The sequence below is a fragment of the Coenobita brevimanus genome, chromosome 65, assembly GCF_032717465.1.
Source record: "Coenobita brevimanus isolate Jiangsu-jjx chromosome 65, ASM3271746v2, whole genome shotgun sequence".
NCBI classification, from domain to species: Eukaryota; Metazoa; Arthropoda; class Malacostraca; order Decapoda; family Coenobitidae; genus Coenobita; species Coenobita brevimanus.
This window is the reverse complement of record NC_137018.1, coordinates 45313322-45330906: the sequence shown is the minus strand read 5'-3', so window position 1 is coordinate 45330906 and position 17585 is coordinate 45313322. Positions and strand designations below refer to the sequence as shown.

At 40.8% G+C, this 17585-nt stretch overlaps 1 protein-coding gene across 1 annotated transcript in view; it reads left to right on the top strand.

Annotated features, from left to right (window-relative positions):
• Nucleotides 1-9915: 9915 nt before the first annotated feature.
• The window catches only part of Pez (protein tyrosine phosphatase non-receptor pez), a 76610-nt gene continuing 68940 nt past the window's right edge, over nt 9916-17585 (top strand). Inside the window, exons 1-3 of the mRNA XM_080276591.1 lie at nt 9916-10022; nt 12319-12498; nt 17043-17218. Of these exons, the coding sequence (XP_080132717.1) occupies nt 12325-12498; nt 17043-17218 (350 nt within the window). The 5' untranslated portion in view covers nt 9916-10022; nt 12319-12324. The remainder of the gene's footprint in view (nt 10023-12318; nt 12499-17042; nt 17219-17585) is intronic.

Below are 17585 nucleotides of genomic sequence, written 5' to 3'. Positions count from 1 at the left end.
AATAAATGCAAAAGAACCATAAAATGAGGTTTTAGAGGTGAGTTTATACAATATTAAACATTCTGGGTACTTACAAGTCCCTTGGTCTTGGACTGGTTTGAACCGCCAGTTTGCAGTCCACAGTTAATCCTCTGCACTCTAAATTCTGATTTCTTAACACTGCACAACACTGTAAATTCCTGTGTGTTCTAGTGGCAAGGTATTGCAGTTTATTCACTGTTTATTCACAAAAAACAAGCACCTGTGGCTTGCACTGTTATGAGTATCTGCTCTCCATCGGAGTTAAGCTGTGACTGTTGATGTTGGTGGGGTAACAGAGTTGCCAGATCGCAACAGCCACATTACCAATCTCCTCAACTTTCATTGTCAAATATAACTTTTCATTACCAAATTCGTAAAGCTAGCATATATTCTTCACTAATTATATATACAAGTGGAAATACATGTAATCACTCTCCTTATAACTAACACCATGTTGATTATTTTCACACTATGTAGGGTAGCAGATTAATCAGAGAGAGCAAACAATCCACCATCTCCATCCTGTGTATCCTCATACATGTGAAAAATCCATTTGGTAATGCATTATTCTAATGCATTACCAAACGAATTTTTCATTACCAAATTGGCCCACACTTGGTAATGAAAAATACCAAATGGCAACCTGACAGGGGAGGGGGGAGGGGGAGGAAGGAAGGGGTGAAGGGCCCATGGTGTAACAGCTGTTTGGCGCCAGTAGGAATTTCAAATTATGGGAGGGAAAAAAAGTCAGATTTTTTTCGAATTTTTTGCAGTTTTTGGCCCATTTTGGGAATATTGGATCCCAGGAGGATTATGTCCGGTTAGTGGGGATGTTCGGATATTGGGCGTTCGGATATTAGAGGGATTACTGTAATTAATTAACTGTAATATTTGGAATAAAAATAAATTTATGTAGGCAAAAAATACATTGTCATCTTTGGCATATTGATAATGCCCATATGGGCAAAAAGCTAATGTTTGATGTACAAGTAAAGCACATTTAAGTACAAAAAATAACCTACAGTAACACTGTAGAATATTCTGACCCATTTTTGTGTAAGCAAACTCCTCCTTTTAACACCTTTATTCATTGCAGAAGCTACACTTGCATTAAGGGGCATGGTAAGGAGGATTAACTTTTGAAAAACAGCGTAAAAATATAAATGGTTGGTGAACTAGTTGATGGAACGAATGCTAGCGTGTGTTTAAACAGGCGCCCATGTAGCGACCTAGCGTGATCCGAGACTAAATGAATGACGATCGCTTTCCGCGCCGATACTGAAAATGCCTTTAGAAGTACTTTCAACATATTTTTGGAGCTTATTATTTTTAAGTTTTGTCCGGATTAACAGAAGTCCGGATTAAAGGGGTCCGTACTAAAGAGGTTCTACTGTAATTATATTTTTTGCTTCAATACGCAGCAGAATAAATTTCGTTTCCAGTAATGCATTGTTTGTTGTACTTTTTAAAATAATAACGCCGCATATATACGCAAGAAAAAAAGAGCATAAGTGTTCAGCGGGAGGTCAAGAGGTGTACATCCTACCTCTAAGGAACCTCACACCACACTGAGCTGAGCAGAACAAGTAAGCACGCACGCACCAGCTGTGGCAGGCTTAGCTCTGCCCACTTTTGCCTGTCATCCAACAAAAATGACAGCTTCCTTAATATTTCTTTAGAGATTAGACCAAGAAAGACATGGGACGAGGTCATTAAGTGTGACCTCAGGTTCAAGGGACTGAACAGGGAGGCTGCAATGGATTGTGCAGCGTGGAGAGCCGCCATTAGGTGACCAAGGCTGACACATGCAAGCATGTTGGAGCCTTTAAAAACGAAAACGATTACATCGGCTGACAGGCAAAGTCTTCATACTGACGTGAGAGGTTGACAAATGCACGACTACTCAGGTCGTCATTGGTGTGTCTGTGGGTTAAGAAAATGCAGTTTTAGATAGTACTTTTTTTTTCTTCTTCTTCTTTTTTTTCTCACCAAAAAAAGAGGGTAGGGTTTGTGGGTAAGAAGGAAATCTGGTAGATTTTTTTTTTTATATAATTGTTATTACAGCAGACCCTTGTTATGCAATGAATCACTCCTAGGATGACAATAAACATAGGCTTTTTTTTTTTAAGTTTACAAGAGCAATTTTGGTTATACAGTCATTATGATTCTGTGTGAAGCTATGCTGATCGATGTTTCATTCATTCATTCATTGCCAGACGCCATGTATCCCAAACGGGGTGGTCAAGGGCTTAGAGTTAATTGTTTTACAGGGAGGGGCACTAATCCTCCACCAACCCCACTTGCCACGTAGGAATGCCAACAGCATCTGGTGTTCCCAGGCGGTCACCCATCCAAGTACTAACCAGACCCAACGTTGTACAGTAACTATTTTCACTCATTTGATCACCAACATGCAAGCTTACAGTCATTTGCCTGTTCCAAGATGGCCTTTGAACTTGGTCATTATTGGGTGTGTCGTTGTCAGCGATGGAACAGTAGTGTGGAGTTAAGAGTTCAGGCAGCAAGTGAAGTGAAGTATGGTAGCTATGGTACTGGATTAGGCGAGTTGGAAACAGATTTGTAGACTTTTGGTGGTAACAGGCAAGTGAAGTGAAATAGCTGCCAGCTGAGGTGAGTTGGAAACTTGTTTTTAGACTTTGTTGGGTGGGTTACCTTTGTCCCAAAACTTATCCCCATTGAACCCATCTTATAGTTGACAGGATACTGTATATAAGTCACACAGGTCTGCAAAATTTAAGTCATTAAGAATTGTTTTGATTTTGAGTACTGCACTTATTTTTTGTTGCACTTATGAATACAAGAAAAAATACATTTATAATGTTTCCATCACATTTTAATACATAATTAAAAAGAAATGTAATTAAAATATAGCAAGTTATAAATTTCAATCAGTGTATACAATATTGTTGTAAATTGATTGAAAATAACAATATTTAATCAATATAATTTTTTTAAACATACACTGTACACGTAAAGGAAACAGTATGATATAATTTGTCTGTCTATCTATCTATCTATTGCCAGATGCCATAATCCTGTAAGGGGTCGCCATTTGACTTTGAGTTATTTGTTTTACGGGGAGGGGCACTAACCCTCCACCAACCCACTTGTTGACACGTAGGGAGCACGTATGGTTTGGTTATATGATTACCGCCCAGCGTTGTAAATGGTTTCTTGGCTTACGGGAAACCATTTGGCTTGTCACTCGATGTAAAGCCACCTGTAAAGGAAAGAAAAACAATAAGAAGTGACAGGAAAGATGGGAGAAATAGGAAGAGAGGAGGGCAGGCACAGAAACAGAATGATAAAGGCTAAGGAAGAAGTAGGCAGCACTACATCAAGTGAGTGGATGATGGTCGCCACCACCTACCACAATCGATATAATCCACGACTCAAATACAGTATACAGTATAGTACAGTACTGCATAAGACGTCGTACCTTGTACGTTGACCCCTAAAAATCTGAGATGTAATTCAGGTTTAGGCTTATATTCACCAGATAAGTTGACTCCCCAAATAAGGCAGCACAAATTCCATCTGACTGTCAGGAATTTGTTAGTGGTAGTTGGCTGGCTGTTTGTTAGTAGACTAATGAGAATTGTGGACAACGAAGACATAACACCTATGTGTTACAGTCTTAATTCTTTGAAAGTTTTATATGTAAGAATTCCTGTACACCAGAAAACCATTTACTATGCTGGGTGGTAACCATATAACCAGATTATGGCACCTGGTGGTTTAGTGAATAATTAAGGCGCTCCAGTTGGATTGAGCTGGTGTAGGTTTATATCCAAAGGGTGATTGAGGCATATTGCTCACATAATGCCACTCAGGGATGAGTAAGGCTGGTCACTTTCGTCTTAAATGTCAGGACCAACTTGCCTAGCCCCGGGCTCGTACGTTTCTTATGGGGTGACATGCAGTAGGATTGGATGGTGGATGAATGGATACCAGCAATTTTGGTTATGGTAATTATTGTATCTTTGTTAACATCTGATGGAAGTGGCAAGTTACAGTTATTTGTTGGACAGAAACTACCAGTTGTTGGAGATATTGGCCTTGCATCAACTGTCCATGTTGGACTCCACTATGGTAGTTCCCATACTGGCAATTTCTACAACTCAGCCTTTCTTTCCATATTATCTTTGTTAGCGGAAATACTGTATAAAATTTTCAATTATTAGGGTAGAATTTTCATTACATGACTGTTACAAATGTGGTGTGCAACCGATCACCGTAGCAAAACTGTTCAAAACGCATATAGTCTCTCCATGGAAGACCTACGGTAATAGCATGTCAGATTCACCTTCTTGAATAGCCGTTACCCAGTTGGTGTTTGTTTACATTCATGGAATGGTGCACGGCATAGGATACTCCTCACATTTTAGGTGTAAACACTGGTAATTACCAGTAACCATGACTTGTTTTTAATAAAGTTTTGTCTTGGCTACAAAAATTAACCAGGTAAGGAGTAGTACTGTACATATAACACTTTATATTAAAGCTGCAGTACAAGACTAGCATAATCGAATTAGTAGACTACCATATGGCTGTGGGCCTGCTGGTAGTCAGGGCTCTTGCTAACTGCCGATGGTTGCAAGCCATTTGGCTCCAAAGGTTTCAGATTTACGAGCCAAACAAATTTTTAATAGCCAAACTGACTACGAGCCGAAATATTGTACGAGCAATAAATATATTTATTTACACATTGTGATGATTAGAATCATATAATGAGGTTTTAAACATTCACAATGGCGACAAAGAAAGACTTAATAATTGATCACATGTTTTGTTCATTTAAGTGAGATTTATTTTGTAGTTTACTCCTCGCCAAAGTGGATGTATTTTCTCCTCGCCAAAGGCGACCTGCATGTAAAATTTGTTCGCCGAAGGGAAAAAATACTCGCATTTGCGAGCTGTGGCTCGCCAAACATGAGCCCTGGTAGTGTCACTTCCCTCCTTCGGTATATCTCTCTCATCTCATCTCATCAGCCGTTTGTGTGTCCACTGCAGGACCAGCCTATCCCGACCGAAGTGGGGACGATACAGCCAATGTTTCTCTACCAAGTGGCTTAGGCTGTCTAATAGAGATTGTATGTAGGGTGAGAAGTGCTTGTAAGTGTAATTGTAGTGTTGGAATGGCTTTGGATATATGTGTAGTCTATGACCCAAGTGTAATTGGCCTGCGCAAGCTGACTGGGTGCAAGCATACTTTATAGTAAGCGACACTGGTTCAACCACAGCACCCCTTGTGTCTGCCAATGCAGTACGTGGCCTTAAGAACGCTCCCAAAGTTTATTACCCTGGCGGGGCGCGAACCCTCGTTCCTCAGTGTACGAAAACGTGCACTTTACCACTGTACCATAGAGGCTCCCCTTCGGTATATACCACAGCAATATTTTTGTCTCTGCCATGTATAGACAACTTTATGCTCGAGGTATTAGTTGATCCCAAGTTTTTGAGAGTGTTTTTTTATGCTTTAAATGTCGACTTATTTGCTGGCATCAACGGTAACTTCTCAAGTCTTTGTAAACTTCCCATTTTTTTGCCCCCAAACCGTTTGGTGGCCAGTCGTTTGTACAGTAACCCCTCGATTATCCGAACATGCTCTGTATCCTAATGTTAGGTGTTGGCTCTTATTTCAGTGTCCAGATTTCTTTGTCCATATCTGAACATAAAGTTTCTGACATGGCAAGTTGAGCAGCCTACAAATTTTGATAATCGGTTGGACGGCCAGGTGGCCTCCCTGGCTGCGCATTGGCATTAGATCCTAACCCTCCAGCTGAGCAAAAATGGCTGTCTGCCTCCTCAACGTACGGTCAGAGTCGCCCGGCCGGCCTCTTGAGCTGCATGCTTGTAATAGACCTTAACCCACCAGCTGAGCAAAAATGGCCACCCACCTCCTCACTGAACGGTCAAAGTTGCTCGGTCAGCCTCTTCAGCTGTGTGCTGGTAATAGAACCTACCATCAGCTGAGCAAAAATGGCCATCTGCCTCCCTACCGAATGGTAAATGTTGCCTGGCCGGCTGGTCATTTTTTTTTTTTTTTTTTTTTTTCTCAATGATTACATTGTTTTGGGATCTAAAACAGCCAAAAGACCACAGAACACTGCCAAAATCAGGTGGGGTACTGTACACATAGGTTGGGTATAGATATATGGTAGGTAGGGTATGGGTACAGTCAAGGATGTTGCTCCATATCTGGACATTGCCTGTATCGGGTCATGCATTAGGTTCTTTTATGTTGGATAATCAAGGGATTACTGTATTAGAAACTACTAAATTTACTTATACAGTATTATCATTGTATTAAAATATCCATATGTTGGTGGCAGGTGGTGGCAACTGTCATCCACTCACGATGTAATGCTGCCTGCTTCTTCTTTCACTTTATCATTCTTTTTCTGTGTCTGCCTTCTCTCTTCCTGTTTCATATCCCATGTTTCCTGTCACTTTTTATTGCTCTTCTTTCCTTTTCTTGTGGCTTTCCTGTAAGCGAGGAAACCATTTACAGTGCTGGGTGGTAACCATATAACTAAACCATACATGTTCCCTGCATGTCAGCAAGTGGGTTGGCAGAGGGTCAGTGACCCTCCCTGTAAAACCACTAACTCAAAGACAAATTACCACATCCCTCACAGGATTATGGTGTCTGGCCATAGATAGGATAGATAAATCATTATATAATACAAAATGGTGAAAAAAATATATAATTGAAAACTAAAAAAGTGTTGTGTGAAAAAATGTTACATGATAGAGAAAGGTGGTTTCATTTTTTAATTCAGTGCCCAAAATTATTTGAAAATCATAGAAGTGAAGTCAGTGAATGTACAGCGAGGTTGGATGGTGAGGAATTGGAAAATGTGAGTACGTTTAAGTACTTGGGTAGTGTGATGAGTAAGGATGGAGGTTTGGAGGGTGAAGTGCTTGAAAGGGTACAGCAGGGAAGAAAGGTTGCTGGTTCCTTGAAAGCAGTGATAAGAAACAGGGAAGTGAGCATGGAAGTGAAAAAGTTACTACATGACAGTATTGTGATACCAACTTTAACGTACGGAAGTGAAGCTTGGACGTTGTTGGAAGGACACAAGTCAAGAGTTAGAGCAGTGGAAATGAGTTATTTAAGAGGAGCCTGTGGAGTCACATGGAGAGACAGGCTGACGAATGAGGATATAAAGGAGCGCTGTGGTGTTGATGTGGATGTGATAGGAAGCGTTATGAGGAACACACTGATGTGGTTTGGCCATGTGGAGAGGATGGAGGGTGAAAGACTGACGAAGAGAGTGTATGTGAGTGAGGTGGAGGGGGGGAGAGGGAGGGGGAGGCCGAGGATGAGATGGAGGGATGGGGTGGAGAGGTTTATGAGAGAGGGGGGTGTGAGTTGGGAGCAGGGGAGTGAAATGGCGGGGGACAGGGCGACTTGGAGGCGATTTGTTTGTGGCCACCCCAAACGGGATTGAGGTGTCTGGCAATAGATAGATAGATAGAATAAAAATTTTCAGTATAGCTGTCATACATTTTTTTTTTTTTTTTTAACATCCTCATTAAAGTGAGAGCATGCTGTTCAGTAGCCGCAATTTTTTTTTCTTTCTTTTTTCCTGGTGATGAGAGGTTGATTCTTTAATACTTTTATCATACTATTCCTACCACACTTCTCACATTGTGCACAGACACTGTAGATGAATGAATCTGGCACATGCTTATAAACAGTAAGCATTTCTGTAACAGAGATATTTGTTTCTCCTCAAGTCTTTCCAGCTTATGATTTGTTTCAAGTACAGTACAGTATTAACCATTCTTATTCAAAAACTGTCACAACCTGATCTATTGAACAACACTAACCTAGGGCTTTTTTTTTTTTTTTTTTTTTTTTTTTTTTTTTAAAGAGATTTTTGTCACAGTTGACCCCTACCCCTTCAGGGGGGTGGTCTGTCTATAGCCGGATGCCTTAATCTCGTAAGGGATGGCCACAAATGAATCGCCTCCACGTCGCCCTATCCCCAATCGTTTCTCTTCCCTCCCCTCAACTTACCCCCCCCTCTCTCTCTCTCTCTCTCTCTCTCTCTCTCTCTCTCTCTCTCTTTCTTTCTTTCTCTCTCTCTCTCTCTGTCTTTTAATGCCTTCTGTCGCATCCACACCACAATGCTCCTTCACTTTCTCATTTGTCAGTCTGACTCGCTCCTTCACTTTCTCATTTGTCAGTCTGACGCTCCATGTAATTCCACAAGCTCCTCTCATATAGCTCATTTCCATGGCTTTCACTCTTGACCTGCGTCCATCCAACGGAGTGGAAGCTTTGCTTCCATATGTTAGAGTGGGGATCACAATACTGTCATGCAGCAACTTCTTTACTTCCAAGCTCACTTCCCTATTTCTTATAATTGCTTTCAGTGAACTAGCAACTACCGTTATTGACATGCTTATATTAATCAAGAAAATCACATGTAATTATAGAAGAGAAAGGTAAAAGAAAGACTTACTTTTCATAACTTCGTATATTATAATGTGTAACATGAATTAAATTGTATGCTGGCCAATGTACTGTATTATTTTTGTTACTCTCCTTATTTCCTCATTTGACAGCTACAATTATAAAGACTAGATTAAAAACTATGTACACTGATATTATGAAAGCTGATGTAATTACAGATTAAAGAAAGCACTACAATCAATGAAGAATTTTTAAACAACATGACTGGTAGGAAGCTGGTTAGTAAGTTATGGGAATGTAATCAGTGACTAAACTATATTGTTGTCTGAACTCAAGACTGCTGGATTCTGTACCATACTTAGTCTTAGAATCGGAAACCCACCATCACTGGCTTCTTATACTGGTCGTCATAATTCAAAATTTATATCAGCTGTTGAATTAAACTAGAAATAAGTTTGGTCAGTAATTCCTTAACACTTATGTCCATATTGAACAGTCTTAAATTTAAAATGCAGAGACCAAAATGTCTTAGAATAATGGTTATAATACAGATTGCATGGCTGCTATTGACTGAAATTAGAATTATGTTTGGTCAGCAGTTGTTGAATCACTTCAGCAGTAATGTCGATATTGTAAGGTCTTAAAATTAAAATCCAGTGACGAGATTCTTATTCATGTTCATTGTCCCATATTACCTGAAGCTGGTTTTTTGTTTGGTCATCAGTTGTTGTCTGACCTCAACAATGGGTGTGACAGTAGGGCGCTGCCCCATCCAAACCCAGGATTGATGACTCATAAGGCTAGCCATTTCTTCCTTTCAAGACCAGTTCTTTCATTTCCAGAGCTCAATCCTTTTGGTCATTGATTATTGATTTATCCCCCTCTCCCCTGGAAGGATGTACTACCTGTGGGATTGACTAGTTGATGAGTGGTATGAAGCACAAAAGCAGAGAACTGTATACATGTGAGGTATAGTCAGAAACCTGGGGTGTGAATGGTTAGTAACAGTGTGTGTGATACATCCAGTTGGCAGACCTTTGCTTAGTTTCTCATCAGGTTTTTCCTTGCTGTCTGGACCTTACCATACCCAAGCTATAGGAGGGAAAAGAGGCTTGGATGATGATGATCTTTTGAGGAACCAGGATTTTCATTTCTTGATTGAAATTTGTAGTTAATACCAGTATACAGTTGCACTTTCAAGAAGTTTGTGAAAACATCTCTACAAAAAGGCAAGGGTTTATTCAGAGAGGAGACTGAAATTACCAGTACCGGTATTACATTTTATTTGAATCCGGTACTAATGCCTGTGGGCTCCTTGTTCCTCCTCTATTACCACTAACCAGTATACTTTCAGCTTTTCCAGCTATCCATTTCACTAACACTGCATTGCTAATCCTCCAGCATTTTGCTATAGTTGTTCATTGCATTTCAGGTGGAATAGCTACCACAAATGAGGTACAAGAGGGAGTGAGCATAAGTTGGGTGAAGTGTCATCAACCATGCCACCTCACCTTTACTTAATAGCCTCCACCACCAGCATTACATGATATAGGTGTGTAACCTGCCTTTCTCAGTGTCTGCGTAATTTACCATATCTTGTACAGCAGTAAGTACCGTGTTGACTTTTATTACAAGTGGGTATGCAAAGGTGTCAGCAGTTCCCTGACTTATGATGGTCAATTCTGAAACAACTGTGGGCATAGAACATGTTTGGAATACATTCGCCTTTACATAATTATAAATGAAGTAGAAAGTCAACACTTCTTTCATTTCCTTCCTGTGTTGCAGTAAGATATAGGCCTAAGTTTGGGGTTTGCCCTCCTTTTCATGGTCTCATTTGTGTGTGTGTGTGTGTGTGTGTGTGTGTGTGTGTGTGTGTGTTCGACTCTGGGCATAGGCTTCACAGCCTGCTATCAAGGCCCAGCAGTCCTCCTACATACCATACACCTCTACAGGTAGAATAATATGACCCTAAATGTTTACTTATTCAGGGTTCCTATAACCACTGAAGAATAACTGTTGCTACGTATAAAATTTAGACAGCTAATAACTTTGCTTTTTCATATTAGCACTTTCTCATTCCACTCTCCAGCTCAGCAAGCCCCCCCCCTCCCCTTTTTTTTTTTCTTTTTTTTTTTTTTTCTTTTTTTCTTTTTCCAACCCTTTGTGTTATAATGCTCCAGAGCATCCAGATAGTTGTGCATTTAAAGCTTGGTTGGCCCAGGACATCCAGAAAATGGTTGTGCTTTTAAAGTTGGATTCCTCAGGGCATTCAAAAAATGGTTATTTATTTAAAGCTGGATACTGTAGCTGGTTTTCCCAGGGCATCTGTAGAATGTTTATGCATTTAAAACTGGATGCCCTGGAGCATTCAGAGAATGGCTGTGCATTTAAAGCTGGAAGCCTTGATGCATTTAACCTGGGCTGAGCGCAGACCTCGTATGAGGCACAGTAAAGGTATGCATATGTCAAGCTGCACTCCTCTTATGAGATACAGTTTACATTCTGTATAAGTCAGTGACTCAGTGGAGGTAACCCTCCTTACAAAGAATCAGTCTGGCAGGGGTTAAAGCTGGATGCCAACCAGCTTGGATGTCCCAGGGTGTCTAAAGAACAGAAAAATATAAATGATGACCGTCACAAAAACCAGTGTAAATGTTATATCTCCACTGCTGTTCCTTACATTGCATACAATATACCAGGTCCATTATTATTATAGTAAACCCTCTATAATTCGGATTAACTGGGGGGAACCCTATGTCAAATTATCCAAAAATCCGAATTATTGGAGCTCATGTTTGCCCCTATCCCCAAATCACGCCCATGCTCACTAAAACATGGCTTTTTCACAAAAACATTGATCAGTACAGTATATTATTACTTTATACTCAAAGAGTACACAGTACAATAAATAAAATAGTGCCAAACCTTGATAATGAACTCTTGCAAGACAGTAGTAGAGTACGGTACACTTAACTGTACCGCAGGTACTGTACAGTTCTTAAAAATTACATTTATTTCTACACTTATTACTACAAAAACTGTTCACATGCACTTATCACTGGAACCCTTATCAGACTTGTCTCACTTAATTTGAATTTCTATTCAAATTAAAATTATTTGTCTGGTGGTCAAAAAAGATCCAAACTAACCAATTTCCAAATTATTCGGGTTTGAATTAGAGAGGGTTTACTGTATTATTATTATTATTATTTTTTTTTTCAGCTGTATAATGCTGTGCATTTGTAAGTTCTGTAACATAGTACTGTTTGTAAATAATAAGTTGTTCATTATCAGTGTTTGTAAATATACGTTTACCTGTACGGGCCAGGAACATCTTGAGGAAGCTGAATAAATTTGTTTGGAGCTAGCAGCATAGAACAAAGACGTTCCTGGTCTGAAAGGTCGTTGAGATTGTTTCTAACCTCTACAGATTGGTATGTCATCCAAGCTTAATGTTAGTTGATGTTAGAAGAAAAAAACAAAAAGTCTTCTGACTAACACAAGTCTCCTTTAGTGTCAGACAGACACCAGTCAGTTGTATGAAAAGTATAGAGTTTCTGGGAACCTCCACTAATGTGTGATGTATCTACTGAAGTCCAAAATAGACACATAGCTACTTTTAGTCAACTAGTTGTGTATTTAATATGAAGTACCTTACATAGTCAGTGGAGATTTATACCTGGTAATCGTGGTAAGTAATTATCTCATTGTATGATCCAATGGAATCTCTAAAAAGAATTTCAGAAGCTCCCACTTTGCAGACTTTTTGATCTAGTGAATTTAGGCAGAATGAGGATCCAACTTTTATCATCATGTTTCACTATCATTGAACAGTCTCCTTTCAGGCTAAGATGCCGTTCAAGCTGCGGCTACGCAAGACTCGGCAGTACAATGTGCTGTCTCGTAATGTGCTGGTGATCAGCGTTGAGCTCTTGGACAAGACCACCCTTGAGTGTACCCTCTCAGCTGACTCTACTGGACAGGACTGCCTTCACAATGTCTGCCAACGCCTCTCCCTGCACCAGGTATGGATATAATGGTGACAGGTGTACAGGTGGTCCTTGTTATAGGTCTGGGATGTGTTCCAAAATATTACAACTTTTCCCTTATAATTTATAATGTGAAATGGAAGGAACTAGCAGAACAACTTTGTAGATCACAATGGAACTTTAAATGTCATATTTGTGTGATATACTGTATTGTGTTGTGGACTGAATGGCAAAAAGAACATAAAAACATCATCACCATCATCTAATCCTGTGTTGGCCCATGGGGAGCATAGGAGCCTGGAGCTAGGCAAGTTGGTCCTGATACTTAAGATGAGAGTGACCAGCCTCACTCATCACCAAGTGGCATTACGTGGCAATAAACTCCAACCACATCTTGGATATAAACCTTTGCAGGCTCAGTCTGGCTGGAGCGCCTTAATTACCCTCCAAACCAACAGATAATGTAAATAGGTTATATGGTTACCATCCAGCGTAGTAAATGGTTTCCTGGTGTACAGGAAACCATTTGGCATGTCACTCAGTGTAGAGTCACTCATAGACAGAAGGAAGAGGAAAGAAAGAAGGAAAGGAAGACAGAAGAGGAAGGAAGGAAGAAAGGAAGGGGCAGTCACCCGAGAGCAGCACTACATCCAGTGAGTGGACGCTGAGCGCCCCCACCTACCGCCACGATTAATTTGGCCAAATTGGGGATTGGCAGATTGTTTTACTTGATGTTGGGTGGCCAACATCAACTCAAGAGGTACCACCATTATAGTAAAATGTTGCTAAAAGCTTGGTAAGTTGCCACACAATCATCACCAAATGCATGCTGGTGCAGGCAGGTGTGGGCAGGGATGTTGCATCATTGTAACCCATACAAGTCACCTTAGTGGATGAAAGTGGGTGCAGGAAAGAACAACTGTATGGTAATGTGGGTTACTCTGAACACAGAACTCCTGCCTGTGCCTGCAAACATTTGATGTGGGTGCCGCAGTAGGCAAGAATCATTCGGCCACAAGTACAGAAAATCACGGTCCAAGGTGAGGCTCATTGTTACGAATGATAGTACAGTGATCCCTTGGTTATAGTGTACTTGGGTATAGCAGTTTTCATTATCAGTGCGAGATGAAAATCTGTACTCCTGCCATCGTAACGCGTTTTTCAACTAAAAAACATCGTTATCGCACCCGAGCTGGTTTCTGCCGACAGTGATGATGCAGTGTCTTTGGTTTCTGATGGCCCTGAGGGATTCAGAGATAGTCCCTACTAGAGGAGTTAATCCCAGTTGGTGGATACCACTAACTTTCCATCCCCTTGCAGGGAACCCCTTGCTTCAAACCCATCTCAGGTCTTTCTGTGGTACGTATTTCTTCCATTTTGTTCTCTTTTCATCACTAATTAGTAACCAAACCATGCCTGTGTATGTTTTTTGGTACTTACCATAACAGTTTGTATGTATTTAGTGGGTCTACAGTAATTTGTCTTGGAAGGGAAAATTTGGGCTTGCACTTGGGGTGCCCGGTACCATTTAGGATAAATCTTCTAGGTTCTGTGTATTCATTATTGCTCAGTTCCATAATCACGCACCACTTTCATCACCGGTGATGTGTACTAACCAAGGGATCAGTGTACACATCAGGTTTCTTTTCTCTCAGCAAGTGCTGGGAAGTATTTAGCTGATTTTGGCAGTTTGTTTGGCTTCCAGTTCATAGAAAACATCAGCTGTACCATGGCCAACCCCAATACTGATATTCATTATGAGGAAGCATAGCAAGCATGGTGTCAATTTTATTTATACAGGGTGATTCAGCAAAGTGTATGTTAAATTGGAGGAAGACCTCCATGGGTCATTCTGAACAACAGTGTCTTTATGGTAAAATATCCAGTTCTGCATAGTTTACCTGTTACAATATATTTAAGATGTTGTGTCAATGAGAGTGAAAACTGAAGTGAAACCTGCATAGGTTTTTGTGATTATTTATCACACTTGTCTTATGTACAGCAGTACATCATGATACAGATGAACTACTGTACAGAGCTGCAATGTGACACGGACTGTGTACGACCGAATGAGGTAAAGACAGGTATGGTGGGGATAGGGTGGGAGGGGGGTGGGGAGGGGGTAGAAGGGGAGGTAATGTGGACTGTCTGATGTGCATCCCAGGCCAGACCTATATCTTTATTGTGTAGGAGGATACTTGCACTACAGGTATTTACAGTACTGATTTGAATGACAAATCTTTTGATTATTCATTTTGCATAATTAGCTGTTGCTTACATGTTACGTTAGTCTGTACTGACGTGATAAAGTAATATGGTATTGACTAACATTGTAACCTCTTAATTGTTTCTACTACTGTATGTTATCTTACGCCTGTAGGGCAAGGTCGGGTGCCGTATCGGAGTGCACTTCACCATGGAACAGTACACAGATGCTGAACATGCTGATGTACACCTTGTATGAGGGTCAGGAGGTGGAAATGCTGCATAGGCTGTATGACTGTATGAAGAAAGGCATTCACATCGAAGGCTGCAAAACCCCCAAACATTCATCCCTGTTGATCGGAGGTTGAGGGAAATGGGATCTGCCCGTCGATTTACAGCAGATACCATAACTGACACATGGTCCCCAAAGATGAGAAAATCCTGAACCTGGTACAGGAAAATTCACATACTAAAACACAAGCAGTTGTAGCTGTATTGCATGTGCCAGTCATATGTCAAGAGGTGTTTCCACACAAACCTCCTGTACCCATATCATCACCAGAAGGTCCAAGGTTTTGAGCCTGATGATTATCCACGACGGTTTGAATTCTGTCAGTGGCATTTATGACAGCATGCTGTTGATCCTCTGCTCACCAGTAGTATTTTATTCACAGGTATGGTAACATTCACAAGAGATGGTACCTTTAACAAACACGACACATATACATGGGTGGATGGTAACCCTCATACAACAGTATGTAGAGGACACCAGTTGAGGTTTTCCATAAACATATAGGCTGGCATTACTGGAGATTACATTATTGGCCCTTTTCTGCTACCACAGTACAGTAGTTGATAGGAGATTTTTACAGGCACTTCCTCAAGGAGACTCTGCGAGTGTTATTTGAAGATGTGCCACTGGGGGTAAAGCGTCGCATGTGGTTCATGCATGATTGTGCACCTGCCCAATTTACCCAAGCATCAAAGGAATAACCAGATACTGTTTATCCCAACAGGTGGATAGGGAGTGCTGCCCCCATTCCCTGGCTACCATGCTCCCCCCTTTTGGGCTTCTGCCTAAGGGGTCAAAGACGTTGGTGTATGATACAGAGGTTCAAATAAGAGAGGAATTATGGCCACGTGTCTGTGACATGTGCGAGCACATTAACCCGAGGCATCCCAGCGACGTATGGATATGTTGCCACGTTTTGTCACGGTGACACCCGACAACGTATCCATACGTTTTGCAATTGCAAGGTCTGCTATTTGCACATTTCTCAAGTTTCACAGGTGATTTTTGGTAGGGATATGTGGGAGACCTTCCTGTACCCATCGCCAGGTGGGGATAATGCCTGGCCCCACCTGACCCCCCCCTCCCGCCCCACACACCATTTTCTCGGCAACTCACCTGTTAGCAGTGACCTGGCCAGTGAAGACATGTTGCACCACTGTCTCTCCAATGATTAAATTCAAGGCAGAAGTGATTCCCAAGGTGGAGGACAAAGGAAGAAACAAGCAGAAGTGATGAGGTGGTAACATCGTATAAAGGAAGGTGCCATATGTTGATGTGTTTGGTGAGCGAGCATTGCTTATATTGCCTATATTATCGTGTGAAAACCAATATACTGTACCCTTGTACTACTTATAAATTCATACCAAATAAATAATTATGTACATATAATGAGTGGTTTGAAATAGTTACCTCTCCCAAGAAATTGTCTTCTCTGGAGCCTGGCCTGAGAGAACACAGTACCAAGGTGAGAGTTCGCTTACCTATATTGGTTTTTCTAAACTCAACTGAGCAATTTCTCTCTGAATTTTTGATGTTTCTCATAAAAAGCTGAGGTTTTAGTCAAAAAAAAAACTTTAGGAAAATCTGCCAGGATGGGGGGGGGGGGTCACTGATGAAAAATCTGCTGGGCTGCGGTAGGTTAAATGCTGTCCAGACATTTTGGAACGTGTCATGCTCCTCATGGGGCAATGTAGGATTGGATGATGGATGGATGGATGGTCAGACAATCAATGGTATGATGCGTACAGGCTTGCCTTCTTTAGAAGCACATGGGGGCAGATTAGAATATTTCATTTTGCTTGTAACAGACAGGGGGACACTGTAGGGGTCTGTAAATAAACAAGTACAAAAGCCTATGTGGGTTTCACTTCATCTTTCATATTCATTAATACAACATCTTAATTGTGTTTTGACTTGCAAATTATGCAGAATCTGACATTTAACCATAGAGACATTGTTGTTTAGAATTGCGCAAGGAGTATATACTCCAATTTAATGTACTCTTTGCTGAATCACCCTGTATACTGTATACCATACATGTTTTTGTTTTATATTTTAGCATTGTTTGCTTTCACTTCTGCAGCCTGAATTCTTTGGGCTTCGTTACATGAGCAAGAAACCATATCCTAAAGTACGGTGGGTGGAACTAGAACGACCACTTAGAAAGCAGCTGGACAAGTATGCCCAGTCTCCAGCCCTCTCCCTCGCTGTTCTGTATTATATCCATGATGTCTCACTTCTCCAGGATGATGTTACCAGGTATGTTAGCAGTTGCATGGCTGAAGTTTTACCTCAAATAATTCTTTGGCTAGTGCCCTTTGCAGTTTATATAACAAGGTGTTTGTCAGAAATAACTTAATGTTCCCATAAAATTTTTCACATACAGTACAGGCATACCTCGATATGCAATACCCCTTGGTGTGATACCCCAGCTTAACGATGGGGATAGAAATGCCACCATACGCCGCCTAACGATGGGCAAACCCCGGTTTAACGATGGGTTTTGATTTTTTTTCTACCGATTTTGATGATATTTTAGATTAAAATTGTGTGTTTAAGTTGATTTATAAACTGTTTTTAGACTTAGATTAATGTGTTTTAGCCATAGGTAGGGCGAACATTGTCA